The sequence below is a fragment of the Podarcis muralis genome, chromosome 6 (genome assembly GCF_964188315.1).
Source record: "Podarcis muralis chromosome 6, rPodMur119.hap1.1, whole genome shotgun sequence".
Lineage (NCBI taxonomy): Eukaryota > Metazoa > Chordata > Lepidosauria > Squamata > Lacertidae > Podarcis > Podarcis muralis.
Window position 1 is genome coordinate 16,523,280 of NC_135660.1, and position 21,048 is coordinate 16,544,327.

At 45.6% G+C, this 21,048-nt stretch overlaps 1 protein-coding gene across 11 annotated transcripts in view; it reads right to left on the reverse strand.

Moving 5' to 3' along the window:
• Positions 1-21,048, reverse strand: part of LOC114597953 (uncharacterized) — a 210,845-nt gene that overhangs the window by 45,263 nt on the left and 144,534 nt on the right. For all 11 annotated transcript variants that reach the window (XR_003706925.2, XM_028731484.2, XM_077929790.1 and 8 more), the window contains 9 exons: positions 20,135-20,266; positions 17,147-17,275; positions 15,501-15,629; positions 14,687-14,821; positions 11,709-11,843; positions 8,021-8,152; positions 7,043-7,171; positions 4,152-4,283; positions 2,175-2,303 (listed from right to left, as the gene is read on the reverse strand). Coding sequence is in view for 10 of the 11 variants with exons in the window: in XM_028731484.2 (XP_028587317.2) it covers positions 2,175-2,303; positions 4,152-4,283; positions 7,043-7,171; positions 8,021-8,152; positions 11,709-11,843; positions 14,687-14,821; positions 15,501-15,629; positions 17,147-17,275; positions 20,135-20,266 (1,182 nt within the window). In the remaining variant the exon portion in view is untranslated. The remainder of the gene's footprint in view (positions 1-2,174; positions 2,304-4,151; positions 4,284-7,042; positions 7,172-8,020; positions 8,153-11,708; positions 11,844-14,686; positions 14,822-15,500; positions 15,630-17,146; positions 17,276-20,134; positions 20,267-21,048) is intronic.

Here is a 21,048-nt window from a genome sequence, read left to right on the forward strand (position 1 = left end):
AAATTCCTACCAGGCCCCCTGGGCAACCAACCAAAGTCCATAGCAAGGACAGAAGCATAGGTAAAGGTAAAGGGACCCCTGACCATTAGGTCCAGTCACGGACAACTCTGGGGTTGCGGCGCTCATCTCGCTTTATTGGCCGAGGGAGCCGGCGAACAGCTTCCGGGTCATGTGGCCAGCATGACTAAGCCGCTTCTGGCGAACCAGAGCAGCGCACAAAAACGCCATTTACCTTCCCACCAAAGTGGTACCTATTTATCTACTTGCACTTTGATGTGCTTTCGAACTGCTAGGTTGGCAGGAGCAGGGACTGAGCAACGGGAGCTCACCCCGTCATGGGGATTCGAACCGCTGACCTTCTGATCGACAAGCCCTAGGCTCTGTGGTTTAGACCACAGCCCCACCTGCGTCCCTAGGTCAGAAGCATAGGAGGGTGGGTGGGTGATCCATTGTCTTCTGGGCTCACAATGAGGGCACGGAGCTGCCGCGGCTGCTTGAATGAGGCTAAACCCCGCCCCCAAGCCAGCCCTATTGGCTGGCACATGGGTGCGGAGCGGCAGCCAGGTAAGCTGATGCAGGGGGCCGAAAACGTCCCCTTGCAGACGGGCCAACCGGCTCCCGCTCACAACCCCTCCCCTCTGTTAAGAGGAGAGGCTTTCCCACACCATGCTTCCCAAACACACCATCTCTTCCTGGGCCATGCCTCTCATCAGCACCACTTCCCACCCATCTAGGGGTTTTTTTTGCCTGGCTGGAATGTGTCCTTGCATTCCGATCATGAATCCTTGGTGGATAGTGGAGAGGGGTGTGCAATTCTGTGTAGAAATTAGGCTACTGTACTGCTGTTCTGCCCTCTTTCGACTCTGGCCCTTTTCACCCCTGGCATATGGCTTCCAGAAGCGAACATAGAACAAAGAATCAGAGAGTTGGAAGGGACCAAAGGGGTCATCTACTACAACCCCCTGCAGTGCAGGACTCTTTTGCCTAACGTGGGGTTCAAACCCACGCCCCTGAGATTAAGAGTCTCGTGCTCCACCGACAGAGCTATCCCAGCTGTCAACGGAGCCCTCGGGCTGAAAACAGCCCCCCCCACAACCCTGTTGTGCATTGCAAGGGAAGACAGGTAATTGTGGCAAGCTGTCTTTCAAAGAAGCTTGCCTGCCATCACCAATCTTCTCACTGACTGCTGCTGAGCTTCTTGGGAATGAGTGTGGAATCTACTGTTAAAGGGTAACTCTTTAAAGGTCAGGTAAAGTTAAAGGGACCCCTGACCATTAGGTCCAGTCGTGACCGACTCTGGGGTTGCAGCGCTCATCTTGCTTTATTGGCCGAGGGAGCCGGCGTACAGCTTCCGGGTCATGTGGCCAGCATGACTAGGCCACTTCTGGCGAACCAGCGCAGCGCAGCGCATGGAAACGCCGTTTACCTTCCCGACAGAGCAGTACCTATTTATCTACTTGCACTTTGACGTGCTTTCGAACTGCTAGCTTGGCAGGAGCAGGGACTGAGCAACAGGAGCTCACCCCGTCGCGGGGATTAGAACCGCCAACCTTCTGATCGGCAAGTCCTAGGCTCTGTGGTTTAACCCACAGTGCCAAAGAGGCTCAAGCTGCAATCCTGTGTACAATGAATTGGGGGTAAAAGCCCTTGAACTCAGTGGGGCTTTCTTACGATAAAATAGATGCATGGGGTTGCTAAATTAGTCTCTTTACTGTGTTGCCCATGGAATTGTCTGTTCCTTTTCTGCAGCCTCTCCTCTGCCCACTCCTGTTTTATCTGCTGTTGAGGACAGCGCTAATATAAACTGCTGGTAAATCTCCACTTAACCAGGGTGTGAAGCTAGTTAAAAAATCCTGGTAAAGGGGCGAAAAAGGTTCTCTTTTGCTGCTGCTAACTTAGGTTTTAATGCCATGGTAAAAACTAGAGGGAAGGAGGAGCTCTGCACGCAATCCCAGGATGTGATCCTGACCTCTTAACCACCATTAAGAGAATGGGCCTGTTTTGTCTTACCAAGTACATCACTGAGCTGGTAAATTATCTTAGGCTGTTGAGCTAATCAATAACATCTTTACAAGAGACTGAAAATCTGCAGAAAACGTCGCTGTTGAGAAATGCATTGATATGAAAGAAAGAAAGGAGGCAGAGGGGAGGACAGAGAAGGGAGCGAGAAATACCTTTCTCACAAAAGGTTCCCATCCAGCCAGCTGTACAAGTACAGGCTCCGCTCATGTGGTCACAGATCGCTCCATTTTTGCATTGGCAGCTATGTTTACAACTCAGGCCAAAGGTTCCCTTGGGGCATCCTGTGTACAGAGAACAAGAGACAAGCATTCGGGTGAAAATCAGGCACAGATATCAATCCTGACTTTTCTTTGATCAGTTTAAACAGCTGCCTATGCATGGAGGAGGGGGGAAAATAATAAATTTGCTTTTACATAAATTGATTTTCAAATAAGCATGGAGAATAACTGTGCACCTTTGTGGCTACTGCAATTCAGAGAGAGCCCAGGCAAAATACCGTATTGGCCTGAATATAAGCCGCACTCCCCCCCCCCCCCAAATTCCGACCGTGAAAAGTTAAAGTGCGGCTTATACTCTCAACCTTACAAAAACTGGCTTCTACGATATCGCTGCTGAAACAGGTAAAAGGGAACAAAAAAATGTTTTATTGTCGATTTGCGAGCTTGAGTGCCTGCAGAATTATAGCAATTGAATAGCGGTTTGCGATTTTAGTGATTGTACGGTAACTTTTGCGGGCTTGCAAGATCAAAGGCTTAAATTGGCTTGGAGTTACAACTCTACCAACCGCAGCCTGTAACCCAATTTTAAGGGAGTGGCTTATATTTGGGTATTGTCTCTCCCCTGCCTCTTGAGTTATAAAGGTGCTGCTTATTGAGGGTGTGGCTTCTATTCGGGCCAATACGGTAGAAGATGCACAATTGGGTGGTTATCACTGCCTCCTGAGAGGCTTCCCTAAGAAAGACAGAAAGGTTTTCCCATTCCTAAATGTTCCACTCCAAATATTAGAGATTGTTTATTACTTTACATAGTACATCATGCCAATGTGGCGTCTTAACCATTTACAAGTATAAAATCAACTACAGTGGACGCTTGGGTTGCGAACGTGATCTGTGCAGGAGGCACGTTCTTAACCTGCAGCATTCGCAACCCGCAGCGCTACGTCTGCGCATGCGCGGGTCGCAATTTGGCGCTTCTGCACATGTGCAAAGCGCAATTTTTGGCGAGCGCCAAAACCCGGAAGTAACCCATTCCGGAACTTCCGGATTCTGCACAGTGCACAACCCGAAAACGTGCAACCTGAAGCGTCTGTAACCCGAGGGATGGCTGTATAAAATATTCACGCATTACTTCCAAAACACTGTAACAGTTGAAGAAGCAGATTCCAAGTAGAAGGGAATACTTGTCTGAACAGGAGTGTCTTAAAGAGACGGTGGAATGCCAATATTGATGGAGCCCCTTACATTTCAGCACAGAGGGCCTTCCACAACATTGCCGCCAACAGTGAAAAAGCCCACCTCTGTGTTACCAGAAGCCAATAATCATCAGGCTGTGGCAGAACTAACCAGGTTCCAGTTGTTGATCTTAATGCCCATAATGGGCAATAAAGAGGCCAGCCTTCCCTAACCTAGTTCCCTCCAGATGTTTTGTACTACAACTTCCACCATCGCTGACCATTAGCCATGTGGGCTGGGGCTGATGGGAGATGGAGTCCAACAACCTTTGATAGTATCCAGATAGGGAGGGCTATGCCAAGTTCCTATCCTGAAATACAGCCTAGAAATAAAAAGAACAGAAATGGATAAATGCAGGCATTAACTGCCCAAGAGTACACTGGGGAACCAAGGATGCAAAAATAAAGCATTTTGATCATCCAGACATGAAGTCTAATGGTCAGGCTAGCTATTCCTTACAAACAACTATGAAAACAGACTCCTTCTTGGAGTACACATTTTAAGCAAATGCTTATACAGAGGTTGAAATCTGAGTCCTCCCAAGTGGACTTCCCCACAGCCTAAAAAAAACAACAAAAATAAACCAGCTGGACCCTTTCCTATAAGCACACAACGGGAAAAACAGTTCCCACTCCTTTATTCTGAGAATTCTCCTCTTCGGCTTGCTTAACATCTTACTCTGCTCACAACGCTTTCCAGTGTATCCTGCTTCGCAGAAGCAAACGCCAGTAACCGGGTTGCAGCTCCCATCACTGTTTCTGCAGTCACAGGAGTTTCCACAGAGCTGTCCCCAGGAGCCAGAACCGCAAGCTGAAAAATAATACAGAATGTTATATGGCTGCCTGCAACAACAGCAAAGGCTTCCTGGGTTTGGGAGTCTATAAAGCAGCGATTGGGAATGCTTCCCTCTGAAGCATTCCCTTGTCAGGGGCTATATGGCTGGGACTGGTGAAGCTAGTGGGTAGCTTGCTTCCTTCCTTCCTTCCTTCCTTCCTTCCTTCCTTCCTTCCTTCCTTCCTACCTTCCCTCCCTCCCTCCCTCCCTCCCTCCCTCCCCCCTTTTGCTCACTCACTTTCTGCTACCCCATTTATCTTTCTGCCATCTTTCTCTCTCCCCCTCTCTCTCTGCCATCTCCCCTTCTCTCCCAACCACCCTGCTCCTCCCACCCCAAACCCCCAGTAGGCTGCTGGAGAAGGGACATATCTCTCCTGCCAGATGTCAGATCCTTTTCAGGGGGCTTCTGCAATGATACCCAAGGAAACATAAAATGAGGTGGACAATTGGCTTTCAAGCTGCAGAAGAAGAGTTTGTATTTGATATCCTGCTTTATCACTACCCGAAGGAGTCTCAAAGCGGCTAACATTCTCCTTTCCCTTCCTCCCCCACAACAAACACTCTGTGAGGTGAGTGAGGCTGAGAGACTTCAAAGAAGTGTGAACAGCCCAAGGTCACCCAGCAGCTGCATGTGGAGGAGCGGAGATGCGAACCCGGTTCACCAGATTACGAGTCCACCACTCTTAACCACTACACCACACTGGCTCCCCAGTGTTGCTGTGAAGTTAAGACCCATGTCAGAAACATCAAGGCGGAAGGCAGTTGTTCATAGGTATCCGAAATTGCTGAGGGTGCAAGGCCTCACTAAGGAGCAAGCCCCAAACAACACAGAAGAAGTGACGCGTGAGTGAACATGCACAAGTCTGCACTGCCAGAATTTTTTGTTATAAGCCACTCAGGTGATTAGAGGAAGAACATCTGTTAAAATCACTGTTGCGGCCCTCTCTGAGAAAGAGGGGAGAACATCACACACAGAACACTGTGACTAAAATAAAAAGGGTGGAGGCTTTAGCTGAAATTCCTGCAGTGCAGGGGGCTGGATTAGATGACCTTTGGTGTTCCTTACAACGCTACAATTTTATGATTCTACGAGGGTTTTCCTCCATGAACTGGCCTCTAGAAGGATATCTGTGATGGCCACATTTCCTTCTGTCCACTGCAGCTGCCAGTGAAAGGGCTTTTTGCCTTGAGTTGTTCTTTCGCAACCGTTTTCCGTATTATAAGAATGGAAGAACAAGTCAATGGTACATTTACTCCCCAGCAGCCTGTTTCCCACAGCAGCCTTCTCTCATTCTTACTCCCCAGTAACTGATGTCCAATGGCACACTGCCTTTGAACCTGGAACAGGTGTATAGCCATTACAGCTCATGGCCCTTGATAAAGGGTAAAGGGACCCCTGACCATTAGGTCCAGTCGTGGCCGACTCTGGGGTTGCGGCGCTCATCTCGCTTTATTGGCCGTGGGAGCCGGTATACAGCTTCTGGGTCATGTGGCCAGCATGACTAAGCCACTTCTGAAGAACCAGAGCAACGCACAGAAATGCCGTTTACCTTCCCGCCGGAGTGGTACCTATTTATCTACTTGCACTTTGATGTGCTTTCGAGCTGCTAGGTTGGCAGGAGCAGGGACCGAGCAACGGGAGCTCACCCCGTCGCGGGGATTCGAACTGCCGACCTTCTGATCGGCAAGTCCTAGGCTCTGTGGTTTAACCCTTGATAGAATTGGTCTAATCCCCTTGTGATGGCTTTTTATGCTTATGACCAATGAGCATTTCAACGGTGACCTTCCAAAGCAGAAAAAAGTGTGCAGTAGTTGGACTTGGACCAGGAGATGCAGTTCCCATTCGCCGCTGGCAGCCTGGTGGCACTTTTCGTTTGTAGGCAATAGTCTTATAAATGTGTCCTTCAAGTTCAACAGTGACAAATGGGTGCTTGAGCGCACGATGCATATGCTCAACAGAGAGCTCGGATTGGCTACAACGCCCTGTTGAGTGAGCACTCTTATTTGCTGCTACTTAATGTGTGAAAGAGCACTTAGTCATGAAGCTCACTGGTTAAGCAGCCTTGGGCAAGTTACTGTCTCCTGAGCCAGCCTGTATCTCAGGGTTGTTACGATAAATGTGATAAATGAACAGGCCATGAAAAGGCACCAAAAGATGACATGGAAATAAAGGGGAAGCACGGCATGAGGCAGCAATGCAGGTAAGTTGTGACATCTATAATGTTCCCCCTTCATACATCCTGTTGCCTTTCATTTGCAATCCAGAGGCAACAAATTTCACTCGGTATTTAAATTCACTCAACTTGTTGTGACAAGCGTCTTCCCCCCTGCCCCGCATCCTCACATTGGGAATTAGCTCTGAACTAAGCTGCATTGAAAATTGGGGGCGAGGTGGGGACGCAGAACCAGCTGTCAGTCTGAATGCTCTGCCTTGTGCTTGGAGGAACTGGCGAACAGTGATGGAATAAAGTTCTCCGATCAAACCTCTCCGCTTCACCAGCCATCGCCCTCTACGTTTTAGACTTACATGATTAAGGATTATAGCCAGCCAGGCTACATGAACCCATAAATACGCAATTACAGAGGCAGGAAGATTAGCAGGGAATATATTAGATATATACATGTAGCAGGAAAGTTTAATTGCCTAAGAAGCTGCCGAGCTGGTTCTTTAGGATTTTGATTATGTCGGCAGCGGCAGGAAGGAGCAGGTGCTGATAATGGAGGCTTTGACTTACGCTGCTTGCAGTCACGGCCGATCCAACCTGGGGGGCATGTGCATTCCCCAGTGACGGCGTTACACTGAGCATCGGTATGACAGCTGCATTGCAGCAAGCATTCTTTCCCATGGTAACCAGCGGGGCAAGCTGAAAAGAGATAAGCATGCAGCACTTGTCACTTAGATCTATCAGCTCAGACAAAGGCATCTGTTCCACGTGAAAGAGAGCAACTGTGGTCATGATCCACTCATTACAGATCACTGGGCAGAGAGGTCCTGGAAAGTCATTTAGCTCGGGGCAGAATCACCGGCCTCTTGCACATCCTCACACTGCGCTGCAGCTAAAGGGACCCTAACAGGCAGCTGCGACTCAGCGTTGGCTTTCTAAACTTTGGAGCATTTGTTTCAAACTTACCTCTTAAGCTTTGTGTTTTATATTGTAAACTGCCCTGTGATCCTCAGATGAAAGGCAGCATAAAAATTTAATAAATAAAACAAAACAGGGCTGGGCTGAACTGAGCCGGCCGTAGATCTGCTGGATCTTGAGCTGGTCTTGCCGCAGTAAGGTAATAGCATTGGGCCCAGTCCAGATCCAATTACTGCGCCAGCCCAGTGTGGGTGCAACAACAACAACAACAACAACAACAACAACAACAACAACAATTTATTTATACATCGCCCATCTGGCTGGGTTCCCCCAGCCACTCTGGGCAGCTTCCAACAAAATATTAAAATACAATAGTCCATTAAGCATTAAAAGCTTCCCTAAACAGGGCTGCCTTCAGATGTCTTCTAAAAGTCTGGTAGTTGTTTTTCTCTTGGACATCTGGTGGGAGGGCATTCCACAAGGATTGCACCAGAACCTCCAGCCCCACACTCCACTGCAAAGCCCCACAAAGTTCTATGGGCAGCCTTGGTTTTATTTTATTTTAAAAAGATAGAAGTTTGTGCTCCGCTGCCCTGTCCCCCCACCAAGCACAGAAGATGGCAGACTTACAAGCATTGCAGTATTTCCCAGTGTATCCTGATGGGCATTCACACGTCCCAGTTACTGGGTGACACAGCCCTCCATTCTCACAGGGTTCGCAGACAGAGTGGCAGTTCACACCCCAGGAACCCTCAGGGCAATCTAAAAAGACAAAGTGTAAGGAATCAGTAATATATTTTTAAAAAACTGTGATAGGCCTAGAGTATCTTTGATACAGAGTCTTACAAGAAACAGTGTTAAGAACAAAATGAATGGTGCATGTGTAAGAGAAGTCCCCATTTTCCAAGTGATGTGATTTCTACAGTTCCTTAATTTATTTCTAGACCACTATAACATAAAACATCAAGGTGGTGCATGCTGCTGAAACAAAACATAGTTTAAAAAAAATATTTAATTTTTTAAGCAACCAATTAAACATTGACTTTGCCTGCCTTTTCTATGGAGGTCACCTACTAACTGTGTGCGTGTGTGTGTGTGTTTATTGGGAAGAAAGTCCCATGGAGTCAGATTACTCGTTATTCTTATTATATTAATTTATGAATCACTTTTGACACAAGTCTTGGGGTGGTTTACAAACATGCAATCAAAGCAAGTAAGAATAGATTTTTTAAAAGAAATGATACAAAGAACAGCTAAAAATAGGTTTTAAAAGCTATACAAATAAACATCCACGGCAGAGACTTAACATATGCATCCAGCTGGAAAAACTTACTGAAACAAAAATGCATTTGGAAAGATGGCTGCTGTATCTCAGCAGAGATACTGTTCATACGGAGCATGCAATATGTACGATTGCAGCCTTAAGTTTCCAAGGGGAACCCCCCCCCCCCCAAATCTAAATCCATGTAGATGAATAGAATTTCAAATCTCTTTAGGGGTTAAATTTTGGAAGCCGGACAAACATTCCTCTTAACTCTGAGTGTAGCGGAGCAGTTTTACCCTCTGGACATCTGGTCTTTAGATTACGTGATAGTTTGCAATTCACGCTAAACGTCCGAGCTAAAGTGTGTTAAAAACAAGCAAAGAGACAAAGACTGTGGCTATAGTAACAAGGCCATCGGAGGCATCAGAAAGCATCCACAGTCGCAACTGAAACAAGCAAAACACGCAGCTTTCAATGTAAGTGCTATTGACTTATGACACAGATAGATGAACATTTATGACAAGACTGCGTATGGGATATAAAAATAAACCTGTGCAAAAACGTAATTCCAGCATCTAAAAACATAGTTTTATACTATTTTTACTATTTCTGGGGGGGAAATATATCAGGGGATTCTGCTTAAGGGTTCTGGTACCCATCCAGGGCTGTATCTAGGAACCATGAGTGTCCTGGCCCAGTTCTGCTCTTATTCCACCCTGCATTTGAATTTCATCCCATCCCATTCAAAGAGCCAGCAGCAGTGACCACTTCCGTTCCTGGGAGGGCCCCTGTTGTTTCTGACATAAGTCTCTTTCTCCTCTTGTTTATGGCCCTGTTTGCAGCTTGGCATCCCTTGATGCATAGGTAAACGTAAAGGGACCCCTGACCATTAGGTCCAGTTGTGGCCGACTCTGGGGTCGCGGTGCTCTTCTTGCTTTATTGGCCGAAGGAGCCGGCGTACAGCTTCCGGGTCATGTGGCCAGCATGACTAAGCCGCTTCTGGCGAATCAGAGCAGCACATGGAAACGCCGTTTACCTTCCTGCCAGAGCGGTACCTATTTTGCACTTTTTGGTGTGCTTCCGAACTGCTAGGTTGGCAGGAGCAATGGGACTGAGCAATGGGAGCTCACCCCATCGCGGGGATTCGAACCGCCGACCTTCTGATCGGCAAGTCCTAGGCTCTGGGGTTTAATCCGCAGCGCCACCCACGTCCCTCCCTTGATGCATAGCTAGCACCAAAGACAAACATATCATCTGTCCAACAGCCATGCTGATCCTATGGATTCTATGGGGTTTAAGACAAATGCATGCAGGATAAAGCTATAACTGGCTATTACTGGTACTAGCCAGAATAACTATGTACTAGTATTTCAATGTCAGAGGCAATATGCCTCTGAATACCAGTTCCTTGGAACCACAAGGGTTATGGCATATCCATGACATGCTTGCACGTCCAGTTCTCAGCATCTGGTTGGCCGTTTGGTTGCGTGACCAGGGTGCTGGAGCAGACAGGGCTTTGGCCACAATAAGGGTTCTTCAGTTCTTTTGCTTCCATTCTACAATGAGACTTTTATATCAGCTTGCTTTTGATCCCATGTTTTCCTTTAATCTATTTCTCTCCACTACTTTGCAAATCACTTGAGATGCGGTCTCTGGGAGAGACACACACCACTCAACGGCACAGTAGCAATCCTGCCAGTCTTCCACTTTGCCACTTGACAGCAGAAGGGCGAGTCCAGCAGAAAAGCATTTCTGGCTCACCGCAGAACTGAATACAAAGATGAGTCGCTCATCTAGCAGGGTGTGCGAGATATAAGAGAATGGCCTATCAAAGCACAAAGAATCTTGGACTCGCTGAGGCTACTTTGATTGCATAGAACTGCAGCGTTGGATTTTGCTAGCTAAATATTGGAAAACACAAGAAGTGCCAACAGTGGAGGAATGGCAGATGAAGACAATGGACTTTTGGGAGCTAGCCGACCTGATTGGAAGAGTCCGCGACCAGAAGGAGGAGGAGTACCAGGAGGAATGGATGACATTTAAAGACTATTTAGCTAAATATGCTAAGATAACTTAAATAGAAATACTTGCAAGTGCCAGATTGGCTTAGAATTTAAATATGTGATATTACAGAATACAGTGGTGCCTCGCAAGACGAAATTAATTCGTTCCGCGAGTTTTGTCGTCTTGCGATTTTTTTCGTCTTGCGAAGCACGGTGTCGGGAAAGTTTTGGAAAAGCTTCAAAAATCACCAAAGTCTTTAAAAACCTCAAAAAAGGCTACCACACCGCGTTCTATGAGTTGCTCCTCGAAGTCAAGTCGCAACTGTATTAACGGTGTTAAGAAAAAGGAAACAAACTTGCAAGACGTTTTCGTCTTGCAAAGCAAGCCCATAGGGAAAATCGTCTTGTGAAGCAGCTCAAAAAACAAAAAACCCTTTCGTCTAGCGAGTTTTTTGTCTTGCGAGGCATTCGTCTTGCGAGGTACCACTGTAATATATCTGAAGTTAAAATGAAAAGAAAGAAAGATGTTAATGTGAAGGTAAATGATATGTTTAAACTGAAATTTGTTATGTAAAACAATAAAAATATTTTATAAAAAGATTTAAAAAAAAAGAAGAAAGAAAGATGTTAATTGACTAAGTAAATTTTATGAGAAATTAGTTTTGGAAAACTGCTACAATGATATACATAGAAACTCAGCCAGGGGGATTCGAGGAAGTCATCTTACAATGTTAACAAAAGTAGAACTATTATAGTTTGGATTTATTTTTGTTTGTTTGTTTGTTTGATGTTTGTTATAAATTTGGAAAATCAATAAAAAAATTTTTTGGGGGGAAATAGAACTGCAGTGTTGGAAGGGACCACTAGAGTCATCTAACCCCTGCAATGCAGGAATCTTTTGCCCAATGTGGGGCTCGAATCCGTGACCCTGAGATGAAGACTCTGTGAGCTTGTGGTTTCCCCACACCTGATTAAAAAGAAAAGGCAGAAGCAAAAGTTTCCCACTCAGTTCTCTCTCTCTCTCTTCAAAAACATGCCTCCAAGTACATACGGTTTAGGCAATTTTCTCCATAGAAGCCCGCAGGGCAAGGGTGTCTGCATCTCCCAGTTTCATGGTCACACAAGGATAAACCAGGACAGCTGCACCTCTGTTGACAGGAAGCTCCATAAAAACCAGGTAAGCACTCTGGAAGAAAAAGCATGCAAGACTGAACGGTCCTCGTCATCGTTTCATGACTGCAACATTCAGTAACTCCTTGCAAGTGTGGATGGACCATAAGCAGGACTTTCATTACCTTAACCAAAAAACCCCCAAAACATTTCTGTTATGCACTGAGTTGAATAGGATTCAAAATGCAGCAGTCTGATTGGATCTAGAGCAATAGGATTCAGAATGCAGCAGTCTGATTGGTCTGCAGGAGCCACCCAATCCAGCTCCAGGTGGAAGTGAATCCGCAACCTGATTGGCCTACAGGAGAATCCTGGAATTAGCCAATCACGTGGGGCCCATTGTGTAAATAATGTATATAAAGCAGACACTTTGGGGGAACTTCCATTCCTCGCTACTATGAGCTGAATAAAGAGCGTGAAATCCACACTCGACTCCGAGTATATTTCAATTTCCATGGAAGTGTGGGATGGGTTTTAATGGGTAGGAAAGGATATATTGATTGCACATGTGTGAGTTTCAAAATCTCATCTTTGGCAGAGAAATTAAAAGCATAGGAACTGGGCTGTAAAGCCTTCTTTTGAGCAAGGCTCCCCACTTCCTTACCCTGCTTAACAAAGAATCAGACAACCACTTGTAAAGCAAGTTTAAAAATAATATTTACTTACTTTATAATCATGCATTGGTTCACAGCAAAGACATCAGTAGAAACTATGCAGGCAAAATACTTATATTTACATTATAAGCAGCTTCACGCATGTGGCTGGAGCTGGAGTAAGCATAGGGATGCCTGACTTCACGGCTGGTCGAAGATTAGAGAGAGAGTGACAGGAAGTAGTATATGTTCCTTCCTCTCCAGGGGAGGAGGGGAAATGACATCACACAGAGCCCTCTCCAACAATTGCATTTCTATGGTCTGAGTATCTGCCTGTATCAGCAATACAGCTCTGTAGTTAGATCTGTGCTAACTAGCAAGAATATGCATTTTTAGGTTTGGCTTCTAATCCCTCCACAGGAAGCACCATAAAAACAACTGTTGTCGTTGGATGAGGAACTGCACGTGTTAGGAAGGCTTGAGGAATTAGATCTTTGCAGATTCCTGTATGAAGCGAATCTGGATGAATGCGTGGATCAGAACTTTATTACCCACGGGCTCTTGCACTTGCCAAAATTACGATACCATCCTCAGTTCACAGGAAATACCAATATTCATTTAAAATGCGTATTTTGAACAAACATTTATTGAGGAACATACATTTTAAGGAGAATGTTATCAAATACCATGTTTTCATAGGGTGACATCCCATCTAAGTCATATTCAGAGCAGACCCATTGAAAACAATGGACTTATGTAAGCCCATTGATTTTCATGGACCTACATCTGTGTATGAAACAGGAAGCTGCCTTATACTGAATTAGACCATTGGTTCATCTAGCTCTGTTTGCCAGGGAGTCCCTGGGGTTTCAGGCAGAGAACATTCCCATCCCTACCTTGAGATAAATGGTAAATGGACTCCCTGATCATTAGGTCCAGTCGTGACTGACTCTGGGGTTGCGGCGCTCACCTCGCTTTATTGGCCGAGGGAGCCGGCGTACAGCTTCCGGGTCATGTGGCCAGCATGACTAAGCCGCTTCTTGCGAACCAGAGCAGCGCACAGAAACGCCGTTTACCTTCCCGTGGAAGTGGTACCTATTTATCTACTTGCACTTTGACGTGCTTTCGAACTGCTAGCTTGGCAGGAGCTGGGACTGAATAATGGGAGCTCACTCCATCGTGGGGCTTCGAACCGCCGACCTTCTGATCGACAAGCCCTAGGCTCTGTGGTTTAACCCACAGCGCCACCCGCATCCCTACCTTGAGATGCTGGGGTCTAAACCTGTGACATTGTGCATAATGGGATATTTTTTAAAACAAAAACAAAAATTAAAACCAGAGGTTATTGCAGAAAAGGGGTGAGTCAAGCTCATGAGTATGTATGTATGTATGTATGTATGTATGTATGTATGTATGTGAAAGTGACATGGACCAGAAATGGACTATGAAAACAGAGGCTACACACGTGGTTCTGTTTTATGATCCAACTGCTAGGGCTACACAACTTTTAAAAAAGTTAAAATTCTGCCATTCAGCGAATGGATTCAGTCCCATCCCTGATAATTCTCCTGCCCCTGCTAACCAAACTGCTAATCAACAGGATTTCAGCTTTTTTCCTGTTTTTTAAGGACTGCTGGTGTGCAACTGCAAAACGAGAGAAATTTTGCCGTATTTAACTATTTATTTTTCAGTAAAAAAAAGAAAGAAAGGCTTAGAATCACAACAGTAAAGTCAAGTACCGTATTTTTCGCCCCATAGGACGTACTTTTCCCCCTCCAAAAATGAAGGGGAAATGTGTGTGCGTCCTATGGGGCGAATGCAGGCTTTCGCTGAAGCCTGGAGAGCGAGAGGGGTTGGTGCGCACCGACCCCTCTCGCTCTCCAGGCTTCGTGCAGCACTCCGCAAGGCGCAGGAGCCCGGCGCTGGGCTCCCACGACTTGCAGACAGTTGCCTGCATGCCGAAGGCTGGGCGCAAGGAGCTCAGGTGCGGGAGCTCTGCGCTGGGCTCCCACGGCTTACGGAGAGTTGCCTGTTCTGGGGGCTGGGGTCGGGGGAAGCTCGGGCTTCCCCTGCCCCAGCCCCGCACCTGGGGGAGAAATAAATTTCCCCCCTTTATTTCCCCCCCAAAAAACTAGGTGCGCCTTATGGGACGGTTCGTCCTATAGGGCGAAAAATACGGTAATTAACACATGGAAGGAATATGTGCTGCAAGATGAATAAATAATATTGCGGAGAAAGGAATTGAGACAGATAGCAAAATGCATACCTCTTTGACACTTGCTTCCTTCGTAGCCTGGTCTGCAGGTACAGGTACCGTTTCTGGGGTCGCAAACCAGGGTGTTCTCCTTCAAACAGTGGCACTCCTCTGAGCAGCCAGCTCCAAAGACCCATTTGGGACAGGCTGCAGTCAGATTAAAGTGAGCTGTTAACACTGTTGCTAGGTTGGCATGCCTAACATGGAGCAATAAATTTCCGACGCAGAACAGAATAGCTGCTTAAGAAAGCATGACTGAATGGAAGAAAGAGAAATGTTTCTGATTACTAATGGCCACTCAGTTTAAAACATTGTAGCTGTTTTATTGTATCAACTTCAGTAAATAAGATCTGCATATATTTGCATGGGATCAAAACCAGTAGTTTTGAAGAAGCAGTTGTGATCACACATGCTGCAATATTTTCTCTTGTGTAAAGGAGAAGCTCCTTTAAGGTGCCACGCACTATTTATTAGTGTGCTGTGTTGAAAATCACACAGATTTTGTCTTACAACTCCGGCATTACTTGTGTTGAAAATAAAACAATAAAAAACAAAAACAAAAATCAAGGTGCATGCACCTTTCGAGGTGAAAGAAAGATTTCTCTATATAGAACTTAGTTGGTTGCAACCCATGGTTTTTAATAACTGTTTTCAAATATCAGGTTGAAAGGTGACTTGAGCTGTGGGATAAGGTAGTCAGATTTAAATAAACCAATAAATAAAATCTATGCATCCTTGTTTGACTGAAGGGCATTTTGCAAGAGTTGTATTGTATTGCTGAGGACTTAAAAACATTTTATATAGCATTCTGTATGGCTTGACTTACTTAGATGGCAGAAGCGACCATATAGCCCAGGGTCACATAAACAGGCTCCATACAATCTGTGGCAATATCCATTGTTAGCACAATTACATTTCTTGTTGCAGTGTTTCCCAAAGCGTCCTTTGGGGCAACCTGATAGATATTCCAAAAAAGGAAGAACAACACAATACAAATAGGAGTCAATGTGCAAAAAAAGCAAGCAAGCATATTTTCTATCTACCCATCTATTTTTCTATCTACCAGTACATTTCCGAGCACAATTCAAAGTGTTGGTGCTGACCTTTAAAGCCCTAAACGGCCTCGGCCCAGTATACCTGAAGAAGCTTCTCCACCCCTATCATTCTGCCCGGACATTGAGGTCCAGCGCCGAGGGCCTTCTGGTGGTTCCCTCACTGCGAGAAGCAAAGTACAGGGAACCAGGCAGAGAGCCTTCTCGGTAGTGGCGCCCGCCCTGTGGAACGCCCTCCCATCAGATGTCAAAGACATAAACAACTACTTGACATTTAGAAGATATCTAAATGTTTTTAGATGGGAAGTTTTTAATGTGTGACATTTTAATCTTTTTTTAAATCTTTGTTGGAAGCCGCCCAGAGTGGCTGGGGAAACCCAGCCAGATGGGCGGGATTCAAATAATAAATTATTATCATTTTTATTAACCTCTCTATAAATAGTAAGAGTGTGTATACTGCAATCTTGCTTTACACTCCCTGCATGCATTTGGTTCCTAGCATACAGCAAGATGCATGACAGCATGGCAGTGTTCAGGCAGTGCTATTAGATCATGGATTTGCAAACTAAGGCCCGGGAGCTGGATCCGGCCCAATCGCCTTCTAAATCCAGCCTGCGGACAGTCCAGGAATCAGCGTGTTTTTACATGAGTAGAATGTGTCCTTTTATTTAAAATGTATCTGTGGGCTATTTGTGGGGCCTGCCTGGTGTTTTTACATGAGTAGAGTGTGTGCTTTTATTTAAAATGCATCTCTGGGTTATTTGTGGGGCATAGGAATTCGTTCATTCCCCCCCCCCAAAAAAAAATATATAGTCCAGCCACCCACAAGGTCTGAGGGACAGTGGACCGGCCCACGGCTGAAAAAGGTTGCTGACCCCGGTATTAGATGCTCCACTCAAGTGACAGGGAAAGATGTCAAGAATGCTCTTGACTGGCTGTAGGATCTGAACACTGCAGACCACGTTTGCTGCAGGTTCCATGGGTGTTGCTGCTTACACACAATTGATGTAGCATTATGAACCCCCACCCCACCCCCGTGGCACTCATCTGGAGCCCTCTGTGCCATGCCACTTTGCCTCTGTAAATTGTAAAAAGTGGGAAAGGAATGGCAGGAACAGCTTCTGGTAAATGCCATAGCAAGGGCAAGGAAACTCTGGATTCGTTTCACATCAGGCCAGGGTCTGGAATCCAATGCAAAACAGATCTGCGGGGTGGAGACTCCTAAAATCCAGTGCCTGGCCCCCATTTCCCCAAAGTTTGCCCCATCAAATAATGGACTGTTCTGCTTACTGCACCCTGCCGTATTTGAGCCTCTACGCTGCACTTTTGGTGCCAATTAAAAAAGATAGTGCCAACTCCACAGGCAATCATAAAGACACCCAGCTGGAAATGATGTAGAGGAAAACAATAAAATTCTTACCATCTTCACAAAACTTTCCATTAATTCCTGGTGGGCAACGACACCACCCTGTTACCGGATCGCAGGAACCTCCGTTCTGACACTTGCAGAGGCTGCTGCAATCTTTCCCATAGGTCCCCATGGAGCAGGCTGCAAGGCGAACGAGCAACACAGTCTTCTAACCGCATTAAGGACCAAGAGCAATTACGCTTCAGCTATCATGTCGAAATAAGGCAAAGCTATTAAAGGGCATCTTAAAACAAACAGTCCGGATATTATGCCATGCCGGTTTCTGCGGGTGCTAATATTCATCTGCTTTGTGTTTGCTACTGAAATAGACTGGAAAATGTGCCATTGATGTAGCCATGGGATGCAAAGAGAAGGAGCCATGACCTGCTCTCTTGTGGGGGTTTGGCTGTTCCTATTTCCCCATAGTATTTCACAAGTTCTGATTGAAAACTAAGGGCTGTGGCTCAGAGAGACCTTATGGACACCTGTCTCTTGTGGGCTGCTTCTCTCCCCCAAGATAGAGACAGCAGCCTTTTTGGAGGAAGATGGCTTGGGAGGGTACAAATTAAGGCACATACCTCTGGGCAGTGGGTGTTTCTAAGGGCTTATCCACACTTCCTGTTGTTTTCCCCAAGTGAAAAAGCACCCTTTAGTGCTCAATTGGCACAAACAGCAATTGAGTTTTCTGCGGATTGCTGTTTGTTCCTATTTAAAGCTAAGGAGAGGATTTTCCCTGGGAAAGGAATGGTGCAATGGGAAAACCATTCAGACACATGCCTAGAAAGAGGAAAACTGCTCAGATCCATGCTTCCTAGGCCCGGGACAAGAGAAAGTATGGACAAGCCCTGAGTGTCTTAGAATCCTCCTCTAATCTGATCAGCACTATTAAAGGGCACAGAGGTACATAGGGCAGATTGATGAGCACTACATGCCATACCAGTTGCAGCATTCAGACTTATAAAATTTATTTTTAGTGCTGAACACAGATATAGGTAGGGGCAGCAAACAAGCAACTCAAAGGGATAAATGTTTACTTGAACTACTTTAGCCTTGCAGTGATTGTCCATTGCAGAGCTAGCCCTAAGAAGTAAACTGCAAGGGAACCCCATCTCCACACCTGTCTGTGGAATACAATGGGTGACCTTTTGTCAAAGTGGTGAAAGCAGAAGACAGACAAAAAGTTGCTTTTCAAACTGGTGCTGCTCATAGTTGATCCTTTTCTTTGAAGATTTGACCGTTATGATTGGGTGTTGCTGTTTTTTGCTGGTGGAGGGGAAGCAGATTGCACATCACTTGCAAATTTGGGTCTACTAAATGGACCAGTGAGCTTTGAAACTGTCAATCTCTTACAATGGATGAGAGTAGATCTAGATGGAAAGGTGCATTATTATTGCCACTTAATGGGCCTTTTTAGGTTGCCTCTCGCCTGGAGAGGAAGTCTACAGGAGATTAAGGGACAATATGTGTGAGACCATGTCCCTGGATCACCTTTTGTGGTTCCTTAGAATTTGATCGCATCAGCCTGCTGCCAAGGAAGATGCAGGGGCAGTTTAATAGCCAGGTAATGGATCAAAAAGTTCTTTCTGCATCACAGAAAGTATCTCACCTGTGTCTTATTGCCACTGCAAACTGACACACGGTAGTCTTAAATCTGAAGAAGGGGATTGAAATGAATGGGACTTGACACCAAAACAAATGAAGGCACACACAGGAACCCTTAAATAAATTTGCTCTCCTGTGACAGGTATGTGTACAAGACCCAGCATGGTGAAAGGCAGTGTGATGACCCCCTAAGGTTTTACCCACAGCTCACATCAATAGATAATGCCCACTGAAATGCACCTCTGCAATTCATAGAATCATAGAATCATAGAGTTGGAAGAGACCACAAGGGCCATCGAGTCCAACCCCCTGCCAAGCAGGAAACACCATCAGAGCACTCCTGACATATGGTTGTCAAGCCTCTGCTTAAAGACCTCCAAAGAAGGAGACTCCACCACACTCCTTGGCAGCAAATTCCACTGTCGAACAGCTCTTACTGTCAGGAAGTTCTTCCTGATGTTTAGGTGGAATCTTCTTTCTTCTTTCTTTCTTGTAGTTTGGATCCATTGCTCCGTGTCCGCTTCTCTGGAGCAGCAGAAAACAACCTTTCTCCCTCCTCTATATGACATCCTTTTATATATTTGAACATGCTATCATATCACCCCTTAACCTCCTCTTCTCCAGGCTAAACATGCCCAGCTCCCTTAGCCGTTACTCACAAGGCATCGTTTCCAGGCCTTTGACCATTTTGGTTGCCCTCCTCTGGACACGTTCCAGTTTGTCAGTGTCCTTCTTGAACTGTGGTGCCCAGAACTGGACACAGTACTCCAGGTGAGGTCTGACCAGAGCAGAATACAGTGGCACTATTACTTCCCTTGATCTAGATGCTATACTCCTAGATTCACAGGGAATACCTGGCTGTGGAAAGTATGACCCAACGACAAGCAGACAGAACCCACTAGTGTAGCAATTATGTCTTTAAACTGGACTAGAGGATCATGGGTTCAATTTCTCACCAAGTCATTGAGCTCATTGTGGGTGGCCTTGAACAAGTCACTATCTCTCAGCCTTAATGGGGGTAAAATAAGATAAACACATTGTCTAATGCCCTCGACAGAAGTGTAGGTGAAATTCAGGACCCCACCTTCGTTCAACATTTATGTGGTTTGAACAAATTCTTTTTCAAGTCATTTGCTTAGCTCACAAGTGCAGAGCTGTGCGGTCTGTGACCCATGATTGCTAGCTCAACAACAGCCAGATTGTTTGATTATTATTTTTAACCCATCCATCTGAAAGGTGGTATACTATGATCTTCAAATCTAAGCAAAGTGATTTGACAAAGTAGACGTTTTATTGATTTAATTTATATCCTGCACCTTAGTTACCCAAATCTTGTTCGAGCTGGGCTCACCCTTGTTAGTGTTCAAAGTGCATTTAAATAGTAAGCGGTATACTCACTTTCATTACATATAATGCCAGTCCACCCAGGTGGGCAGTCACAACTACTGTTGTCACTGTTGCACTTCCCTCTGTTCATACAGTCAGAGCAACTCAAGCTGCAGTCACTGCCAAACATGTTATGCAGACAAACTGAAATTAAAAAGCACAAGTGTCAACTCGCATGCCAGGCTTGGCTATTTCAGTTTATTCTGTACATGTTTACTGCCAGCAACCACTTGCAGCCAGGGGCTATATCATTCAAGAGATGGAAACAGAAACACAGAGAGCTGCAGAAAAGTGTCACTGCAAAAGTTTCCCCTGCTTTCCTATATCCATTTATTTTTCATTTTTGAAGCATGCCAATCCAGAACAAACAAATACCTCCCACTCGAAAACTGCACAACAAATGGCATTATGAAACATTGGCTCTGTTCTAATAGCCTCTTCTTTTCGGGTTATAAGTCCTTGCCATAATGTTAAATGTGAATTCACAGAATCATAGAATTGTAGAGATGGAAGGGAATTCAAACCCTCTATTCAAACCATTCTATTCAAACCCTCTGCAATGCAGGAATTCCTTGAATTCAGCAGTACAGTGGTACCTCGGGATACATACGCTTCAGGTTACATACGCTTCAGGTTACACACTCCGCTAACCCAGAAATAGTACTTCAGGTTAAGAACTTTGCTTCAGGATAAGAAAAGAAATCGTGCTCCGGCGGCGCGGCAGCAGCAGGAGGCCCCATCAGCTAAAGTGGTGCTTCAGGTTAAGAACAGTTTCAGGTTAACGGACCTCCGGAACGAATTAAGTACTTAACCCAAGGTACCACTGTAATAGCAAAGGATCACTCCTGTTAGTCTATGCAATAAAGCAAAACCAGTCTTCACTGAAAGCACTGCTCTTTTTCTGACCTCTGAGCTGGGTTGTCAGT